General features: G+C 35.4%; 1 protein-coding gene across 1 annotated transcript; it reads right to left on the reverse strand.

Annotated features, from left to right (window-relative positions):
• Window positions 1-1395: 1395 nt before the first annotated feature.
• On the reverse strand, window positions 1396-21851 carry LOC123539271 (NXPE family member 4-like). Its single transcript, XM_045323835.2, has 7 exons — window positions 21652-21851; window positions 16346-16489; window positions 15437-15582; window positions 11092-11369; window positions 8893-9158; window positions 5246-5430; window positions 1396-2592 (listed from the first exon to the last, which is right to left on the reverse strand). The coding sequence occupies exons 1-7, from the start codon at window positions 21660-21662 to the stop codon at window positions 1925-1927; spliced, it is 1698 nt and encodes a 565-aa protein (XP_045179770.2). The 5' UTR covers window positions 21663-21851; the 3' UTR covers window positions 1396-1924.
• Between the last annotated feature and the right edge of the window lie 331 nt (window positions 21852-22182).

Consider the following 22182-nt stretch of genomic DNA (forward strand, 5'->3'; position numbering starts at 1 on the left):
ACAATGTCCGTTTTAGTGTATGGCATTAGATATTATATGGATGCCAACTATCATATAACGTTTGATTTACATTAAATTTTGTTAATTTGTAGTTGTAAATAATAGCTGCAGTTTATCATGTCCGTATCTATAATGTTTCATCATATACTTTTCATATCATTTCATACTTTAACTTTAGTCTTTTAAGTAAGTAATCTTTGTAATATGGAAGTAATAAGTGACGTATTTTAATCATGTGACGTTTGAACTTAGTAGCACATATGTTTTGTATAAGTAGCACGTATTATTTATGGGAGCCTACGGAGGTATGGTGTACCCAAAGGAGCAGTTTTATGCCCTGACTTATTTGTTTTGCTATGGTGCTTACCATATGTTATATATTTTAGCTTCTTCCGCCAGACGATTTTCCTGGTGATGTCATAACCCGGAAGTACAATGCCCGAGGTTCACTTGTCTTCACTCGCCTGGATGTGATATTCCCAGCGCAGAGCTTTCGTCCCATGGTTGTGCCGTAAACCGCAAAGCCGATGATTTTTGTTATCCTCTGAAGTCAGCTCAGGGATGCAATCACCTACCACCATAGGGAGCCAACACGGAATCAACGTATTCACGGTTTAAAGGGACTGTATTTTGAATTTAGAAGCTACGTTTTGTTTGTGCTACTTAAAGTTCACAATTGAATTAAAGAACTGTGTCACGTCAGATTAGAATGGAATTTAAGAACTTTTGTATCTAGAGATACTGAACTTTCTTTTTTTTTTCTTTCTTATAATCAGTTTTTTTTTCTTTTCATATCTATTCATTGTTAATAATCATCTTATGTAAATAAATTTGTAAATATTGTAAAGGGTGTTGATTTGTTCTGATGGTTACTGTCGCCGGTACGGCCTTTCCTGTCACAGTGATAATGATCTAACAACAGATACTGTGAGAGTAGACACACCCTCTCCGGATTCCCGTACAACATTAAATTTCACCGCTGCGGTCACCATCCTCACTCCAACCCTTTTGATATTGTTAATTGATATGTTACCCTGTCGAAAATCTTCAGTTTTTGAATTATTATCCTTTGACGAAAATTAAATGCCTGTTTCAGCTACTCTTCATTAAACTTTTCATTGATAAGTACGACTTTTAGTGATATTTCCATGTAAGCTAATTGCGACAGGTTGTAATTAAGTTCCGTCAAGTAATAAAATGTCCATCATAAACGAAAGTTTAAAATTGATGGATTATCTCAGTTTCTCATTTTTCTCTTACATTAATTGATACAAATGAAATTTCAATATGGCTGGAGAATAGTATATTAGTATTGCGTGTTCATCATGAATTCAACTGTTATAATGCACCCGAGTCAAAACAAGGCAGTTGTGGATCTGCAAAGAATTAGATCTATACATGAATACATTTTATTTTGTCTTGCACAGGTACTTTATTATAACACAGATTCATATTGACCAAATTTAAGGTTTACATTCTATGGACATGTCTTTTTCCGCTACGTAGAGTACGCATGCACGAAATTAAACATCCCTTGCTAAGGAACTTGCTGTGTGAAAATCCGTCTATATGCCAAAAAATAATTTCTCTCAAAATTCCATAAAAAGTGAATACATTGAAAGTGACTAGCGGTACAAAGTTAAACTTATTGACATAAGAATTTTGCAAGATATCCTTATAAATAACCAAAAGTAAAAGGTACTGAACTCATCTTACGCTTTAAATAATGTAGAAAATTTACATTTTCCTTGCATGTTTTTCCAAGATTTAACTTTTATTTCTCCCAATTTATCACTTCGTTTTTCAGTGTTATATATACATTCTATGCCACAAGTGGTTGAAATGATCAAGTCGAAAAATTCACCCAGACTGTGGGCGAGTAGCTTTAAATTCTGTTGTTGTCTTTGTATCTTTTTAGTTTCGACTACTTCGTAACACATGCATAACTTGGCATTTGGTCTATCATAGCATTTATAATATTTTTTGGTGGATGCTTATTTACCACGTGCAGAGCTACAGTAGTGTCTCTATTGTTCAACAAAACAACTCGGTCATGTAAACCTTCAAATACTTCATACAATATTTTGCTGTACACATATCCAAAATAGTCAGTGAATCTATATTTGTCGGCTAGTGTGTCCTCATATGTATGTGGTGCTTTTATCATAACTATAGACTGTTTATTGTTTCTTAAAAACTTATCAACGCTTTCACGAATTATTTCCATTCTTTGTTTAAAAACACTATGATGAAAAGCTACCATATGTATAAATAAATGTATAACTACAATAGCACGTTCTTTGCGTGGTATTCTGTCTATTCGACCGGAGATGGAATATAAAGCTGAACGCATATCGTCCCATGTTCGCGCAAGGAACGGTTGAGCGTGTGGATACCATCCTGCTTTAAAATTGATTTGTCTGTTGTAACATTCCGAGTCTTTATGCCATTTTTCAAACTGCCATTTTTCTGTAGTTTGTTGACATTGGAAACGCTTCTGGATATTGTTATACCAGGCTCGGGTTGTAGAATCACCAAACACATATAACCTCCTATTTCTAAGACACGTCTGATAATGGTTTTGTTGGAAACCTTCAAAGTAAAAAGAAAAAAAATAACATGAGCTGATTCATGATTTGCACTTAGTTTTTTCTCATAACTTTCAGCATTTCTTACCAATCGACATATTTTATTCTTTCGAGATGGTATGTACTGCACATACCTTTTTGTTAAATTCACATTGTCTTATGCAGTAAAATTTCTGGACATTTACGACGAATTTGACCACATGTATCATTTGTTATAACCTTTATAGAAACACTGTACTAAAAGTTTATAATTTGTTTCTGTTATAACTTTTTTTATAATCTGAGAAATCATATAGGTGGTACATTTACATTCATGAAATATAGATTTAAAGCTATCTCAAAGATAAATGATAATTAATTGTTGAGATCTGTAGCTAATAAGAACTTGTAAATGACATTCTGAATAATAGCTGGAAATGACAGAATGGAATTTCAAGTACTAATATCCTTTGTATAATTCTCTTGAAAACGTTCAAGCAATGTTTTAAATAATGTTTGTTATTTTCTGGTCCTTTGGGATCATAGAGTCCATTCAACATATGTGTAATAGAGTTCCGCTTAAGCCGGTGCTAGTGCGCGTGTGAGGGGTTGCACATTTCATTACCTCTCATGAACAGACTCAATAAAAACCGAGTCTGCTATTATTCTTCTTGGTTGCATTCTTTGCTTCCAAGGGATATTTTTACATATTTTATTAACTATCACAACAGCAATCTTTAAGTGCCGTGTGGCGGCTGTAAAAAGTCTCCCCGTACTTGGATTCAGTGTTGTTATACTTTCTGGTCCTTTAGGATCATGGAGTCCATTCAACATGTGTTTAATAGAGTTCCGCTTAAGCCGGTGCTAGTGGGCGTGTGAGGTGTTGCACATTTCATTACCTCTCATGAACAGACTCAATAAAAACCGAGTCTGCTATTATTATTGTGCGCTCTTCGCTACTGAATGAAGAAAAGTAGTATAAATGTAAAAAAGAGGTGTAATGATACAAAGGGCATTAGTATTTGAAATGATCGGTATATCAGTACTTTTCCTATCTGCATCATATCATCATATCATTAACAAGATTTAGCTTACCAAAAGGTTCCTTCTAGCGCATATTAAATATTCTTTTAAAGGGATCTGTTTAGCATCCTGTTACAGATGTTTAATAAAACAATTATGAAAAATGTGTTTCATTTACTTGCATTCTTATCTTATGAAAATATTTAAAGTTATTTCATATAAACATTTATTTAACCTATAATAATAATCAAACACCTTTAGATAAACGATTCTGCCTAAATATTATCAGCGGACAATAAATATCAAAGACCATCATTCTATCAAAATTTCGTGAATCCACTGTCGGAAGCGAACAAATCTCGAATCACTTTACAAGTACAGTATGTTTAGATGGTAATACTTAACGTCAAAATAATATAGTTGATTATGATATAAAATCTGTAAGAAGATCCTTTGGAAGCAAAGAATGCACCCAAAAAGAAAAATAACAGACGATATTTTTGGCGGGAGTCTATCTTAAGATGATGCATATTCATTTAGTTAATCTCGAGTCTACATTATGACATGTTAGATTTAGGAGTTAGATGGTTTTAACTATATTATTGTTTCTTGTAGGTCTGTTATTACGTAGTTTTATTTCACTAAAGATTGACTTAAAGATGCGTAAACACACATTGGCAAAGAGGTTATTTGTAATTAATATGCATGAGTCCAAGATGGCGGCGCCCTACTGGGATTCGGATGCCTTTGATGATATCCTTGTATTCAATAACCTGCTCAGTCAAGTGTGACATGTTCACCATAAGTGTTCCTTCCCTTGAGAAGGAACAATACAACACTTTTATGATATACGGTCGTAAAAACAATTTCAAAATAAGATACCGAAGGTTTTTATTTCAGCGTGATCACCAACTGAACAGAAATTGAAACTAAAATATATAAATTCGACTTTTTAAGTTTTTTTTAAGCCTTTACTACCTTAAACATTACGCCCTCCATTTAACGGCGACATTATTTCCGTCGTATATACGTTGTCATGCGATTATTGTCAAAGCTAGTCTGAGTTTTAAGATCTTTCTGCATTTTTGAGCGCAAGACTACAAAGCGATAAATGAGTCAGATTGACTCGGAGAGATGTAATGAAATATGCACCACCCTTCACGACCCTAGCATCAAATGTACCCCATGATCCAAAAGGACAAGAAAATATAACAACCACCAGCTGAACAGAAATTGAAAGTAAAATATATAAATTCGACTTTTTAAGGTTTTTTTCTTCATCTCTTTGCAAATACAGCAATATCTGATGCTTAGAAAATGGCCATCTAAAAATATGTAACTGCTGTATTGATAGTTTTTCAAGGGTATTGGATTTTGCCAATTGTTGTCAATATCAAATTTCTAAAGCTAGTCTGAATTTTAAGAAGATCTTTCTTAGCGCGCAAGAATTCAAAACATTATCTGAGTCAGATTGACTTGGAGAGATGTAATGAAATATGCACCACCCTTTACGACCCTTGCATCAAATGTACCCCATGATCCAGAAGGACAAGAAAGTATAATTACACTAAGTTTATTCTAAGGTGAGAATAATTGTAGAGATCTGAAAATGTTGCTAAATGACTCCTTTTTTTAAAAAAATGTGTAAAAATTACCGTGACAATTTCGAAGATTCCATTTTTCATCATAGAAGAAGCCTGTTGGTCCTCTAGACAGCCAGAGAAGTGTAATGTTGTACTTTGGACAAGGTATAGACGGTTTCTCTATAACTGAATGACGAGTATCTCCATTCTTGTTATGTACATGAACCGTTAAATTCTGTTTTAATGCTTGCCGTCCTCTGAAACAGAAAGGTACCTTCGTTTGCAAATATGACAAAAACATGTTCAATGAACAATTGTACTTTTCAATCACTCCGCCATAACTAGGTGCCGATAGGGAATCAGAACTTGGTATCTATACTTAACCGCACCTATGGTGCAACCATATAACCTGATCTGTAGGCTACTGTTACGGCGTAAGATCTGACATTTTAAAAAATAAGTGACCGTCCTTCTTGTAGTGAACTCACCATGTTTTACATTTAGACTCTCGCACAAAAAAATGTCCCGACAGTTACTCGACATTTTCATTTCGCAATCCCAGTATTTGATAATTATACCCCCTTCGAAGAATCGGGGATATATTGCTTTGCACCTGTTGGTCACGTCGGGCGGTCCGTAGAGTGAAGAGTTTCCGCCTATTAACTTGACAACCACTTGACCAAGACCTTCAAACTTTGTAGCATGACTGAGCTTATAAAGTAGATGGTCTCTACAGTTTTTGGGATCAATAGGTCAACGGTTTAGATAACAGGGACTTGAAACTGGAAAACAGTTTCAGCCCAATAACAACCGCTTGAATCAGAACATTAAATCTAAAAAAGCGTTATAAGGCTTATCGGGTAAATTACCCTTATTGTTTTTGAAGTAAATTTATCAAAATCAAGTTCACGGAGTCCTGGTCCATGAAAAATGTTTCCGCTAAATTATTTGAAAACCACTTGATCCAGATACTACTACTTTGAAGTATGATTGGGCCTATAAAGTAAATAATCTCTAAAGGTTTTGAAGTCAATACATCAACGGTTATGGTCACAGGGGCCTGAACCCTGATATCGATTTCGTCTAAATAACTTGAGAACCACTTTACCCAGAAACTTCAAACTTGGTAGCTTGACTGGGCTTATAAGATAAATTATCCCCATAGTCTTTTGGGGCCAACAAATCAAAGGCCAAGGTCACAGGGGCCGAAACGTTGAAAACAGTTTTCTCCCAATAACTTTAGGACCACTTGACCCAGAATCTTCAAACCTGGAAGCATGACTAGGGCTATAAAATAGATGACCTCTGCTGTGTTTGGATCAATAGGTCAGTGATCAAGGTCACACGGGCTTGAACCTTGAAAACAATTTCCCTTCTAACTTTACAGCATGATCGGGCTTTTAAAGAAGATGTCCCCTACTCTTTTAGGGGACAGTTAGACAAAGATCAAGGTCACAGGGACTGGAACCTACAAAATTTTTGACCCGTACCTTGAGACCCAATTGACTTAGAGCATTCAAACTTGGAAGCATAATTGAACGTATAAAGTAGATGACTACAATTGTTTTGGGGTCAATAGGCCGAAGTTCAAAGTTATAGGGACCTGAATATTGTTAACGGTTGCCTTGGATAACTTGAAAATAACTTCAAGCTTGATCACATAATTGGACTTAACATGCTTAATGAAGTAGAAAACCCCTATAATTTTATGTGGTTAGTAAGTCAAATGTCAACGTCACAGGGTCCTTAACATTGAAAACAGTTTCCATTCAATAAATAAAGAACCACTTAACCCCGTCCCTTCAAACTTGATAGCATGATTAGTCATATAAAGTTGATGACTCCCCCTAATTTTGGGGTTAGTAGATCAAAGGTCAAGGTCATAGTGATAATGGGATCGAAGTTGGGGGCATACATGTTTTACTAATCTTGCTATCGACTAGGTAATCCTTTTTAAAACCATTTCCCATAAATTCTGACGACCAATATTTCTTAGTTCTGGCTATTTTGAGAAGAAAAGGGACATGATTATACAAAATTTGAATAGCCTTAAGAGTAATCTCCTGTGAAAAAAACATAGGGTATGAAATCAGACTAATGTTTCACAAACAGCTCTTGTTTGTAAAAGTAGGGAAATGCCATATCAAATGTATTGAAAAGCATTTTTTAAAGTAACAAGGCAGTCTGAAAGACAGCTAAATCCCCCGCCACTGCTATGGATAGTGAAAGGGTAAACCTTTGATTTTAGCTGTGACCTTGACCTTAAACTGACATGGCTGACTCATGAACGTCTTGATGAGGTGATCATTTGACCAAAGTTTCATGAAAATCCTTCAAGGGGTTTAGGAGATACAGAGCTGAAACCTTTGACCTTCAGTTGTGACCTTGACCTTGAGTTGACATGGCTGACTCATGAGTTCTTGATGAGGTGATCATTTGACCCATGTTTGATGAAAATCCTTCAAGGGGTTTAGGAGATACAGAGCGGACACAAAATGGCAGGCTCAAACCTTTGACCTTGAGTTGTGACCTTGACCTTGAACCGACAAGGCTGACTCATGGGTTCTGCATATCGTCGTGATGAGGTGATCATTTGACCCAAGTTTTATAAAATTCCTTCAAGGGGTTTAGGAGATATAGAGCGGACACAAAATGGCAGGCTCAAACATTTGACCTTGAGTTGTGACCTTGACCTTGAACCGACAAGGCTGACTCATGGGTTCTGCACATCGTCTTGATTAGGTGATCATTTGACCCAAGTTTCATGAAAATCCTTCAAGGGGTTTAGGAGATATGGACCAGACACGATTTTGTTACGGACGGTAGGACGGAAGGACGGACGCAGACCATTCCTATAATCCCTCCGCGACGGCGGGGGATTAAAAATGAGTTATATTACGAAATGCTAGCTGACAGAGGAACCACACTTTTTGTGTCCGAGTTGTATTCATGCAAATTGCTTGTGTAGCATATTGCTTTTAGTAACAAAATGTCTATTTGGAGATATGTATGTTCCAACCATGTACTTATTATGAGCAAGAAATGCATAATAATCCATATTATTAAGTGAGCATTTATAACTTTTGCCTTATTATCCCCATATCATCTGTAAAATATGCATTCCCTGTTGGTGGAAAAATGCGTGCAAAACATCTAAGTTAGTCTTATGAGATGTCTGAAATGAAATATTAAACGGAAAAAAGAAAACATCTTTCGTCACACCTTTAGGCTATCCATCACCTACCTGTAGACTTCCCTCACCATTTACTATACCAGGTCGAATTCTTCCGATGTTTGGAAGTAGTGCTTGTTATTTTATTTCAGTTTATACAACATATTTTTTCAATAGCTGTAGTACTCTTAATTCTATATACATCTGCAAAGTTTCGACTAAACATAAAACGGGATGAATGCGCCTTGTATCATTAGAAAACCTTCTACAGTTACACTCTATCGTATATCTTTCGATATTCTCCAATCTTACACCGTACCTAAAACCTATCCGGCAGATTTTACAGCAGCACCCATATCTTCTCATATCTTAGAGTAAACAACAAAATGTTACTGCACGTTCTTAATACTGTTAATAAATCTTGTTAGATAATATACGGGTCATATATTGTTCTAACATAATATCTACAAATTATGTTAGAACAATATGTGACCCGTATATTATCTATTATCGATGAATATGGATATGTTGTTAAATAACCAATTACTTTTTTATTAGAATGTTCTCGCATCCTGTGAACTGAAGTTCCGGAAACGGTACTTTTGCTTCTACCAGCTGCATGTCCTGGCATTGCAAATGTTTATCCTTTGGTCTTCCGCAATAAAACGACATTCCCAAGTTAAAATAAGTCATATCACAAACGTCTGTGTAACTGGTTAACTTCACCAGGTGTGTAGCGTTTGGATGACAGATAGTATTTTCGTCGTAAGATCCTCTCCTGAACTTTAAACCTATGTTTTCGGCGGACAAAATCTGATAACGATAATGTACATAACGTATCAATATATTCCACTATAACTATGTATATGTTCAGTATGCAGATTACTTGTTTCTGGTTTCAAATACAAGACAATGGGATACCCATATTAACTTTACAGTCATTTTCAGTTGTTTAAATTTTAAATGTTTAACTACTATAGCCTCGCCAAAGTCAAAAATTATCATCTGATTATCTGTCCGTATTTTATCTTAGAAACACAAACTAATAGCTTGTAACATTGTTGTAAAAATCTGAATTTCTCTTCTAATTTGCACCACGATTTCTCTGAAAATAAAAGTGTTACATATATTATAAATGCAGGCACCTTTGTTCTAGAACTACAGGCCATGTCAATACAACTTAATGATATATGTGACAGGTTTCATATCGAATTTGAATCGGAATGGGTACCAAGAAGCAAACTTGATGCTGTTGACTTTGTCCGTAGATGTCGCGACAGTGACGACTTGGCAAATACCGGTCTTTAGATAAGAAAGTGGGGTTCGTCACATATTGTAATAAAAATTGCGTGATGTTTAATTCAAAGTTTTATGTTCCAAGTCTAAAAGCTTTCGACAGTTTTAGTATAACTTAGCATGAAGGTAATGACCGGTTAGTGGTCCCTCCAAAATTGATAGAAAATGTCAAAAAGAAACTAGAAATACAGATATGGAAAATAACAGTAACTGTTCAGCAGTATTCCTGCTTGTCACTTTTTTGAAGATATAAGTAATTATGATGATGTATGCTTTTCTCGAAGTAGGTGGGGTTTGAGCACGAAATTGCAGAAAACATTATTTGCTAAAGAATCTTTGTCTATCTCTGTAATATTTGCACTCAAGTTTTTTATGGCACCTAGTATAAACTATTGAAAATATTAATATAATATCAACGGTTGGCAAGAAAATAGTCTAACATGACTTCCTGAGTAAGGCAGGTTTTTTTCCCAACCCTTTGAAAACCTCGCTAGCGCTCAGTTTTCCATTCCACACTACCCTCAGGTTTGAGAAAATCCAGTTTTACACAAGCAGTCATATAAGATCCTCATAACCTATGAATTTGCGTAGTGCAGCATCGATATGCCAGAGAGTGACTAAAGCTCTTTCTTTCGTTTTATTTAGCACTGGAATATTCGTTCATGATTTTGCAGGTATTGAGAGACCTGAAAATGCTTCACATCACGTCATAATTTGACGACGTATTATGACATCATAGTGTATGAGATATTTTTTACTTATCCTGTCTTTGAAAATGTTGCAATAATAATCTTGTTGTTTTTCTCAATCATTTCCTCTTAAAGAGTAACTGTTACTAAAATGACGGATGATCAATTATTTCTTAAATGATCACGTCGTGCAAATAAGACGCTAATGTCAATACAACATGCACAATTTTATAGAAACAGTCAGCGGCAGGCCATTGTTTTCTACATTGTCTTGTTTTCTTTCCACCTTTAACTGTTCATGACTGAACACACAAGTTGTTGACAACTATTAGATCTATAAGAGATCATATGCATATTCATTACAATAAAGTGGAATTTTTGACAGATTCTTTTGCATTTATGAAATAGATAGCCTCCGTTGCCAAGTGGTTAAGTCAATGACTTTGAATCACTTGCTCCTCATTGATATGGGCTCGAGCCTCACTCAGGGCGTTGAATTCTCTATGGGAGGAAACCAACCAGCTGCGTTATGGAAGGTCGGTGGTTCTACCTTGTGCCCAACTGTGAAGAAATAATACTCGTAGGGGCACCTGGGATCTTCCTGGGAAGTCGCAAGATAACCGTTATCAACTTAAAGATAAATGTTACAGTAATTATAATGTTTTGTCCTTTAAAAGAAAAAAACAGTGATTTCTCTACGTGAAGAATTCAGGCATAATATATAAAAGTGTCTAATCAAATAGCTAAAGATGCTTACGTACTTGTGTTCTTATCCTATATATGGCTGTAATTGCCTCTCTTGTATACGATAAAGTTACTTGAATTGTTGAAGTCCCGCTCCATAATGCCTCACATGTCACCGCTTGCGTTCCATCATTATTATCAGTCAGAACACAAGGGGCAGATGCGTTAAGCATTTTGTTCTCTATTCTTGCTCTTAGCTGATCTCCTCCAGAATGTTTACGTTTGCCATAACCATCGTACAGAGTTACAATAGCTCGAATATCTTCACCAATATTGTAAGTCCCACTCACACGATCTTAAAGAATTTACATTACAATTTTTCACTTTTCGTACTTACTGTAGTCAACCGATTACTAGTATTTGAAGAAAAAACAATAACAACAACAACAAAAAAAACCCAAAAAAACAACAACATTCCTTTCAAATTAGGGTTTCGTATGATATCAATTGATGCTTCTCTTTCACTATTTTTTATTTCAACATCAAACTTGATTCTAATGCAATTGCAGTGTTTTCATTATTAAGCATTGTTGATCAGTTACTTGGTGCGAATAGATAAATAGCCAGAAAACTTAAAACCGATAAATCTATATGACTTTTAGCTCAAAACAACACCAGTCTACTAAATTGATATAGTCCGATCAGTATCAATCGATTTACATAATCTGTAACAGTTTTTTTTTGTTTTGCTTTTTGAAAATGGCGGATATATTTTGCAAGATCAGGAAATACACCATATTATAAATTTGCCAAACTAGTAAGTACTTAAATCTTGAGAATAAATACAATAGAGTTATTATAATAGTAGATCAATTTGATCTGAGATGCTGTATTCTGCTCGAGTGGATTTTGCCTGGCAGTATCACATGTGGCGCGCAAGCGCCGAGTGTAATCCAATTTGCCAAAATGTACGAGAGTCGAACACAAAATCCCAGATCTCGCTACTGCTATAATGACCCTCTTACTATATACCTCTTCATTTTTGTTTGTTGTTTTGTTATCATTTTTGTTTGCGATCAACTTGCTATAAATGTCAGTAATGATATATCAAGTGTAATTATAATGTTACTATATAAAATAACTGATCCTTGTTCTATACATCTTCGTGTTATGTATGTTAAAAAGTACACCGTTATCGATATATATGAACTATCTTGTTTGACTTTCCAAAGAGCTATTGAAAGATAGGCATGTATATATTTGTTAAGTTTTCGTATTCTCCGCAAGAATGACTAGAATCATCATCTGCATCACTGAGTATCTTATATACTTCCTTTGCAATCTTTTTTGACAGCTTTTGTTTTAATGGTAGTTAGATAATATTGTGCTGATGAGGTGAGCCACAGAACGACAGCGGGTTGTTGCATATGATTGCTCAGATCCAGAAGGGATGAACTTTAAGACAAAGCTGGTACCGGGGTTGGAGGTTGTCTTCCAGGATTGTCGTCGGTACAAGCCACTCAAAAATTGGATCCTTGCTCCATCTAAAACTGATAGTGTCAAAATTTGAAGCGTCTGGGTCCAAACCACTCCATCATATGAATTATGCTTTTCTGCCTGTGTTCTTATTGGACGATTCCAATGTAGGTGGCAACGATTGTTGTTTGGAAATCATTTGAACAGTTTTGTTTCCCATTTTTCATGTCCAAATATCATTTCTGATATCGGGCAGATTTTAGGCCCCTTCATTTCATAATAGGCAGCAAAAACTGATAGTTTCTCCGAAGACCTTGTTCATATCCCATTTATATTTCGAAGTTTGTCTAGAAGGCATCAGCGTTTCACCTGTTTGACAGCGGTTGCATTTCCAGTACCACATAGTTTGGCAACGGTATCGCCCAGACAGGATATGAGCTGCTACGAGCTGGAATGTAATAACTGAATGTTTCTTGCCACCACGCTGAGAGGGACGGGCTGGAGAACATGTGCACATATCGACGTCATAATTTGACGTCGTATTGTGACGTCACAGAGTCTGAGACTTTTTTATGTATGATATTTTTGAAAAGGCTGCAGAAATATCATTAACAGGCAAGAAAAATGATCTAGCATGACTGCCTGAGTAAGGCAGATGGTTTCCCAACCCTCGGAACAGCGCGGATAAAAAACCGCGCTACTGCTCGGTTTTCTATTCCACGCTGCCCCTTGGGTTTTGGAAAACCTGTCTAACACATGCAGTCATATAAGCTCCTTATAGTCTTACATGTTGTTCACTTTTGTCTGCTGAGCACAATTTCCCCTATCAGCAGAGAGCATGACAAATCCTTGAGTGTAGTATTCAAGTGCACCAACAAAACATAAAAATGGATCAACAAAACAAATCTGACTTGGTCATCACATGTGAGTGTCACAAATTCTGCTCACACACGAACGTCTGTGGAATTATGACATCAGCTTTCTCCTTGCTAGTCCTTTTATCTAGTCTATCAATGACAACTCCCATTTATATCTTTAAGAAACCTGTGTTTGTCAAATTGTGAATGAAGCTTGCACGTAGCTTCATGACCTCGTCTTTTTGGCGCTTGCAAATTATGTCTATCAGTTGAATCTTGTTAATCATAAACTGAATACCATGACACAATCACAACCACAGCATATGGTGCTGACAAACACAGGCTGCAGTGATGAGAATATGAATTCTGATGGAAGAGAATGGTAGTTGACGATAGTGGAATCTGCAGCTATTATGCCCTAGTTATTAGCTGCTCATTCCCTGTCTATATGGATGCGATAATGTCTTCAAACTAAGTGGCATTAAAAAAAGCCGTTGCCAAACAGCTGACAATACAGTTTAATCCGAGTAAAAGTGGATATGTCGATGCAGACATGAACAAGGTTTTCCGAAGAACCTGTTCATTGCAGCCTGTTAGGGTTAGAAAGGAGCTGAAGGTATATCAGATATGACGTCTGGGTATGAAATATGGGAAAGAAAACCATTCAAAAGATGCGCAGGCTCCAATCATTCTCACCTACATCAGTCAGACATTTTCTATGACAATGTCAAAGGAGTACACATAAAGACACGCATATGGAGGAGTGCTTTGGACTCAGACCCGTCTACTTTTGATAACACCAGTTTTTAATGGAATAAGGAACCAAACTCTAAGAGGCCTGTACCGACGACAATCCCCGACGTTAACATCCCCCTTTACTTGTTGTGATTGTGCATCAGAATAACCGTTTGCAACATCCCATTGATATTGTTCTGTAGCTCACCTCATCCGCAAACTATTCTGTATCTGACATAAAACCCGTACATCTCAATAAAGATGGACGAAGGCTATTGGTGATATATTCAGTGTTGCAGGTGACGATTCTAATGATTCTGACAGAGACCTTGAAAACTGAAGTGCTATACATGTTCATCATCAAATAGCGTTTTGAAAAGTTGTAATATTTTATGGTTTCTTGTTTAACACAACCATTAACATTACGTCAACGTCACCTTCTTTGGCATGCTGCAACGTAAAAGTCAATTAACCCTTTTATCACCAGACAAAAAATGGTCTATTTCTTCATGTTTTAACAATGTAAAAACAAACAGCGACGGAAACTGATATCCAAATAAGTCGTATCCAAATATGAGCTTCATGATCAGTAGTCACGCTTCGTTTAGCTTGGACAAATTTCAACCAAAATATCTTTATCTGTTTTGGAAATGCAATACGATTACCTCCTTCAATCAAATTTTACAAATGACTTGATGTGGTGTTTTAAAGCTTTTGAGTGTAACCTGTAGCAAACTTATCACAAGTAATACCACTTTCTTATGCATGCGTTGTGTTCAAGTTGTAATGTTTTTGAATAAGAACATCCATTTTATCCACGTCTTTGTTATAAAATTACTGAAAAAAATCATTTAAAGTGTTGTAAGATTTTTTTAATAATTAGAAGTAATCATATATAGTAGGAAAACCTGCTCATTTAGTGTGTCTAATGCAAAATACAAGAATTTTCCCTTTTGGTGGCCATTTTGACAGCCATTTTGGACTTTTCAAATGATTTTCTTCTGTAAAATATGCAATTATGTTTATCTTGTTATCCATTATCAACAAAATTACATTAATAATCCTGTCAAAGCATTCTATAATTTAGGAGATAAGTCAATTTTGCATTTTTGTCGGCCATCTTAGCGGCCATCTTGAATACTTTAAAATGCTCAATAATGACAAAGTTGCAACATTCAGTGTCTATAATGGTACAAGTTGTAGAACCTTTTTATGCAAAATGTTTTGTACTGTAATTTGAGTTAGGTTACTAATTGACATTTGGCATACTGACTGGCAAAACATATTTGCATGATGTGTCTGCGACGTCTGCAGAAACAATACAAGTTTATAAGAACTAAAATAAGGATCAGACCTGTCAGTGATATTTTTGAGTGGTTTATCGAAGCTGCTTTAGTAACATATTTGCAAGGTTTAAACACGAGAGCGTCCTCTTCAAGTATGATGTTGTAAAACCGTGGGTCTCGTGGATCATTGATGTCATAGCAGTGCGAATTGTTACTGGAAACAAATTTAAACTATATTCTTCATAAATGTATATGTTTAACTGAACAGTGCAAAAACAAAATCTTATCTAATCACTAGCTTTGTGTATAACGTACTTTTGTAAATTGCGAAGACAAAGACTCTCCTTATATCTAGCTTTGTGTAGAACGTATTTTCGTAAAGTGCGAAGACAAAGACTCATGTAATCACTAGCTTTTTGTACAACGTACTTTCATAAAGACAAAGACTCGTCTAATTACTAGCTTTGCGCACAGCATACTTTCGTACAGTGCGAAGGCAAAGGTACATCTAATCACTAGCTTTGTGCACAACGTACTCTCATAAAGACAAAAATTCTTCAATCTCTAGCTTTGTGCACAACGTTTTTGTTTTTTTTTCCTAAAGTACGAAGACAAAGACTCGTCTAATCACTAGCTTTGTGCATGGAGTACTCTCATAAAATGCAAAGACAAATAATCGTCTAATCATTAGCTTTGCGTATAACCTACTATCATAAAGTGCGGACGAAAGTCCAATGTAATCACTTGCTTTGTGCACAGTCTAGTGTTATAAAGTTTGAAGACAGAGATGTACCCTCTTATTAGAACTATCAACCTGGTGTCATATGACTTTTGTAATCATTAGGTCAGTTCACAACTCTCTGTTACAATACTTGAAGAGAAAGACATATCTACTTATTAGTTCTGTTTCAAATCGGTTTTTACAGTTTGAAGAGCTAAAAATTCACTTCACCACCTACTCCAAGACAATGACTCACCTCATCATTAACTCCGCAGTTTCTGTAGATGTATGAAATATTCGTGTTGAAAAGACGTTTGTCTGTTGAAACAGGAACGTTAGTGTCATTACATGTACAAGCAATGTAGCTACAACCAGAATCGCTATTTTCCTAAGCATGTAACTGAAACAAATAAAAGTATAGGCAATTAGCCTAATGCGTTAGTCACAAAGTACATATGTACTGAAAAAGGAAGAAAATTAGTAGAATTTTACTGCTTAATCATAGAACACTATGGAATCCATTTTTCTTTCTTTCCATAAGCAGGACTTCAATACAATACATAAATAGGCCAAGCTGTTTACTTACTATAAATATGATACTTGCATTTTACATCGACATGTGGTTCTTCACGAGTGTGGGAATATAAGCGGACCTGTGTTTTGGGTTTACGGATTCAATAACTGAAAATAACAATTCTTATTCAGCAATATGGTATTCATATTGTGCTTTATATATAACCCTAGCATGCAAGCCTATAAGGGAACATCTTGGCTGTATCTGGAAAATGTACTATGTTGATCCCACATTGGTCTCTTCTTGTAAGTCTTTGTGTTGATCCATATTGGGTTTTCATATAATGTCTTAGCAGCCGGTAAGGCCAGGATTGATTTTAAGCTTTTAAGTGTTACTGCGAATATATAAAATCCTTTGTAAATGTTCATTCATATAATTTCTTCGTATTGGTCTCAAGGAAATCTGATTCCAAGAAGAATCCCAAACGGCTACAATACTTTTATAAAAATTTCCGTATTTTAGTTTTTTTTAATTATTTTGTATTCGTACATACCCCGACTAAAAGCCTTGTTAGAAAAGATTATAATGACCATTTAAATAATTGCTTCATTGTTTTTATCACAACTCACTCTACCTGTTATGTTCAGTCTGGGTGAAATATTTATGCTTTCAAGAAAAATTCTGCTGCTTGTGCTGTCCAGTTCATTGCATATTTTATCTATCGTAGCATCAACATCAATGAAAAAGCAGAACAGGTATTGAACTGATTCATTGCAGGTCTGATGACCTAGTGTATTAATTTATTCCCATTACCTTTTACAGAGATACCAGTTTACAGACAAGAATTAACCAATAACAGGGAAAAACTTTAGTTTTCGCAGTTTTACCCGCTTACAACTTAACCAATAATTCTAAGTCGAAGAGTGGGCATAAATTAAAGAAAAAGCAAAATAGAATTATGGGATCTATGCTAGATGATTACACTTAGCAATCGGATGAAGTTTCAATTCATTCACACTAATGGTTACTGCGAAAAATAAACTGCTATGTCAAGAGAGGCATAACTTTGAAGAAATGCAGACAGAGTTACGGAGCCTGTGCATTACATCTCAGGTCAAAGCATCACGATAAACGAGTGTGTGAAGTTTAGATACATTTCCATTTTTGTTTACTGCTGTATATACCAGCTCACCAAATACCAAATCGAGACGCGGACGCACTCACTTACTTACTGGTGAGTGCAATAGTTCTACCATTTCTCCGAACAGTTCTTGTAAAACCAAGTCTAACACAAACAGTAATGGGTTTGTGTATTTAACTGCATAAAATAAACACCGTTGTTAATCTATCATATTATGTAATAGGGTATCTACACACTGCTTTGCAGTTTTTAAATTGTAAATATTCAAAAGGACATTTTACAATATATATAAGTAGTGCATTGTTTTGATTTTCTTATTTAAAAACTATCGGTCTACGAGTTAGACGGGTTATATCTAGAATTTGACGTGGTTAAATTACTTATATTTTGAAAATGTATGAGTCTATATAATTTTTTTTCGAGACAATCTGTTTAAAAACATCTCCTATTAACGCTACGCATCTGAGGGCTGCCGATAGAAAGCCAAGTTAAGACGACCTTTCCGCTAGCCAATCGGAGCTTAATGAAAATTAGAAGTTAAAAAAATCTATTCTTAGCCTGGGATTCCAATTTTCTGTGTGATTATCACGGGTTTATAATTCTTATGACGACACCATGGCTGCCATCTCGTGCTTTAATAATAATATAGCAATAAAGTTTCCTTTTAAAAAGGAAAGGCTTGGCTGGTTTTGGCAGGGTGCTCGTACGAAAAACAACCAAGATTTGCCGTGGCATTCACCAGAGAGGCATAACTTTGAAGAAAAAAATGGTTTAATATACCTTGCAGAGCTACTTCCCTAACTTGTTTTAATAACACCCCTACAACAATAATCGAACCAACCATAATAGTCCTGTCAAAAATTGGCGGCAAAATGTCTTTTGAGACACCTTTTGGCAGGTTACATCCTTTCAAGTGGTGGGGGGTGGGGGTTGTTCTCTAACAAATTTCACAACTGCCTGTTAAATCATTTTAAAAATTACTACAATGGATAAATGTAAACTCAATCATGAATAATGTAAATGTCAAAATTGAGAAGTTGTCAGTTTATCGTACAGACATACGTTTTATAGTTATATTCATAGGTCACAATAGCCTAAATAGTTTTCCCTATATATTCTATATAAAACTGATCTTTTTCAAAGAGCTACCAAACATAGCTAGACCCATTTAACAAATCCTTACCTCATTTTAAAGAGTTATGATAAAACTGATATAAAATGAAGAGAAAAGTAGGGGTCATGTATCTTCTAAGAGAGATTTCTCTGGTCACATTTGCTTACTGTAAACTGACATCAAAATCACACTGCTGTGACCTGAAAGTACTACTCATACTAAAATTGAGCTTGACTTCACCAAATACAACCTGCTCTCCCATTTTTCCTACCAAAATGTCAAAAATACATCCACAATGGAATTTAAACAGAAACTAGCCTCAATTTAGACCTCTGTTGCCATGCCAAGTGAAAAATTAGTGTTCAAATACCTGGCAGCCATTAAGCGACTAGACCAGATGGCTCCCACGCTGGTTCCTTTAGTATAGTTAGGCCTATAAGAAAAACTGTTTTTCTGTAATAGTCTCAATTTCATTTTTATAGTACCAGTAACACATCTGCATGAAAAATACCAAGTTTCAGCTTGATTAAATCAGTTTTCCAGGTTTTATGGCATTTTCAGTAATGCGGGTCCCTGCGCCAATTTTCCTTCAAAATTGATGTCGCGACATAATTTTTAACCAGTTCTTCTAGCCAGAGCTGGTTTTTGCCCTATTTCATACATATTTACCATAATTTGCAAGCAAATTACACACTAACAGTTTGAAATATACCAAATGTCCCCTCTGAAGGGTATAGATGGGCAAAATTTAGAGTGTAAATGTGCATTTTTTAAAAAAAATACACCCAGCACAGTGAAAATGTGATTTTTGGGGTTTTTATCAATTTTTGCAGCAAAATTTCAGTGAAATGCTCATTTTTTACCAAAATCTGACCAAACTAGTTCATTTATATCAATATCTGGACAAATCTCAATTTTTGCCCACATTTTCTTATAATATTGCTGTACACCCCCATTTTAATAATAGACAAACAAAAGAGCAACTGCAATCGGAAAACCTCCAATATTTCCGCATTGCGCAGCTTACGTTACAGGTCACTTGTTCCTGCAGCCAATCACTGAATTCGTAACATATTGATCTCGGTTTACGGCAGCTTCCCGGCTTTTGATATCATACTAACACACACTTGGTTACCCAAAAAAACAAACAAAATAAAAACAATACATAAGCCAAAAAGAATAAAGATATGGTGGAATCAACGCCTAGGAAGCAACACATTTATTGTAGTGATTTATCTTTTTAATATTTCCGTTAATGGATGAAATACTATTGTTCCTCGTTTCTCTTCTGCCCCGCCAGAATGACAACATGACAGTTGTAGTATTGGCGCCCTCGCCATCACAACAGCACGAGGACACGACAGCGCATTCATATTTGTAAATTGATGCATGATTTTGTTTTATGTGAAATGATTTCTTTTAACTTCTGGTAATGTGTCACGGACAAACTAGCAAGAACAATTCACAATGCTTGCAATACCCGCCATTCAAAAGGGATATAGCAACAGAAACCAGGTGTGCAGAAGTAATCGAGTAAGTTTGCGGATTACAATGTAGGCGGTACATGCATCCAAAACAAGAGCACTCAGATTTCATGGTTTTGGCTATTTTAATCATCCTCTGTATTAGTAAGCAATGGCCAAAACAACAGCGCAGCAAAATCATACGCAATATTTGTCTTCCTGTCATAGTTTTACGCGAAAACAAAAATTTGACGCTAACTTAGCACTGCATTACATCCAATATCTTGTTATGTTCATCACTATGTTATCACTGTAGATGTATTTTTGTTTGTCAATTTATCGTTCAGTCGCAACAGATGTATCCTAACATAACTTTAAAAGTACAGAAGTTTTTTTTATGAAACCTGGTTTATAGATCAGGGACAGCTAGACACTCTGCTGGTCCTTTTTATCAAGTTGCACTATCAATATATGGTTATTATGACAAAATGTTGAATTGTGAAAACTGGAATTTTTTTTCATTAAACCAAAAAACTCTTTTTTTCTTTGTTGCATCTATAATTGTGGTTGTTTAGACAACAGAAGTATTTGATAATTTATTACAGTTGCCCAAAGTTATATAATTGTGCTTTTGATGTATGTTATTTTGTTTGGTTGGTAATAGATCTTGTTTATTTCCTTCACTGTCAACATTAAAAAACATCATAAATCTTGGAGGGTAAATGACTTGTCATCAACCGCTGTTGATATCATTTTACCTTCAGACAAGAACATTTAAGAAGATTGCTATAAATGTTACACCCTCATCCGATTTCTCCGAGAATATACAAACAGCATGTACAGGCGGACGATTTCAGCATACCGGATTTTTGCATACATTGGTTCGGTTTATCGATAAAATTATCACCCTTGTTAACACCTGCCATACCGTGATAGACTCGCTTGCAAAACAAGCATTGAATCATATAGGGAAATTATTTTTAAGCGTTTTTGACAACTTCATATGCAAACTTATTCACTCAATCTCTTTCCGACATAGTTTCAAAAATAAAGATGAATAACTATCTTACACTGAAGAGACAATATGTGATTGAAATTTAACTAAATACACTGATTTCTGTACATATTCCTACAGTAATTCAATAAAATGTTAAAACGTTACACACATTGTCTTGGCCAAATATATGTCACTAAATACCGGTACTTTTATATCTGATTTTTTACATGCACGTATATATAATAACAATCATGGAAATACAAAAGAATACAGTTATTTTGTTGTGCGTCTTTAAATAACGGGAGATACGTTAAAAAGAAAGACATTACTTACTTTTGCGCCATTATCGATTATTAAATCAATTTATAAATATCCGTCTGTCAGTTGTTAATTCATTGTTGTTGTTATATAGAATTGTTTGCCTCCTTGTACCAGCAACAATATTAACTAAAGTAAAATGTACGATAACACTGTGATATTTAAAATATAACTAAATATCGTACACATTTTTACACCCTACTTTGAATGCAAGATCAAAATATGCCAAGTAGGAGATAAAAGAATAATTGATCGGGATCATGTTTCAGTGGCATTATGTAGCATACAAAATTTAATAGACACATAAATTCAAAAGGTCGGTGGTTAACAAAATAGGTCGTAGGTGGCAGGCATGACCTTCCACGTCAGGAGTTTTCGATAGTGGTTCAATAAATAGTCGCATAGAAATAATCAATATGTTATGTTACGTCCCGTATGAGCCCGCCCGCTTATCTCAATAGGGAGAGCGCAGATCTATGGATCATGGGGTCGCGAGTTTGATTCCCTGGTGAGGCTTATGTTCCCCGTGACCATTTTAATTCATGT

Source organism: Mercenaria mercenaria, chromosome 18, assembly GCF_021730395.1.
Source record: "Mercenaria mercenaria strain notata chromosome 18, MADL_Memer_1, whole genome shotgun sequence".
In the NCBI taxonomy this organism is placed as follows: domain Eukaryota; kingdom Metazoa; phylum Mollusca; class Bivalvia; order Venerida; family Veneridae; genus Mercenaria; species Mercenaria mercenaria.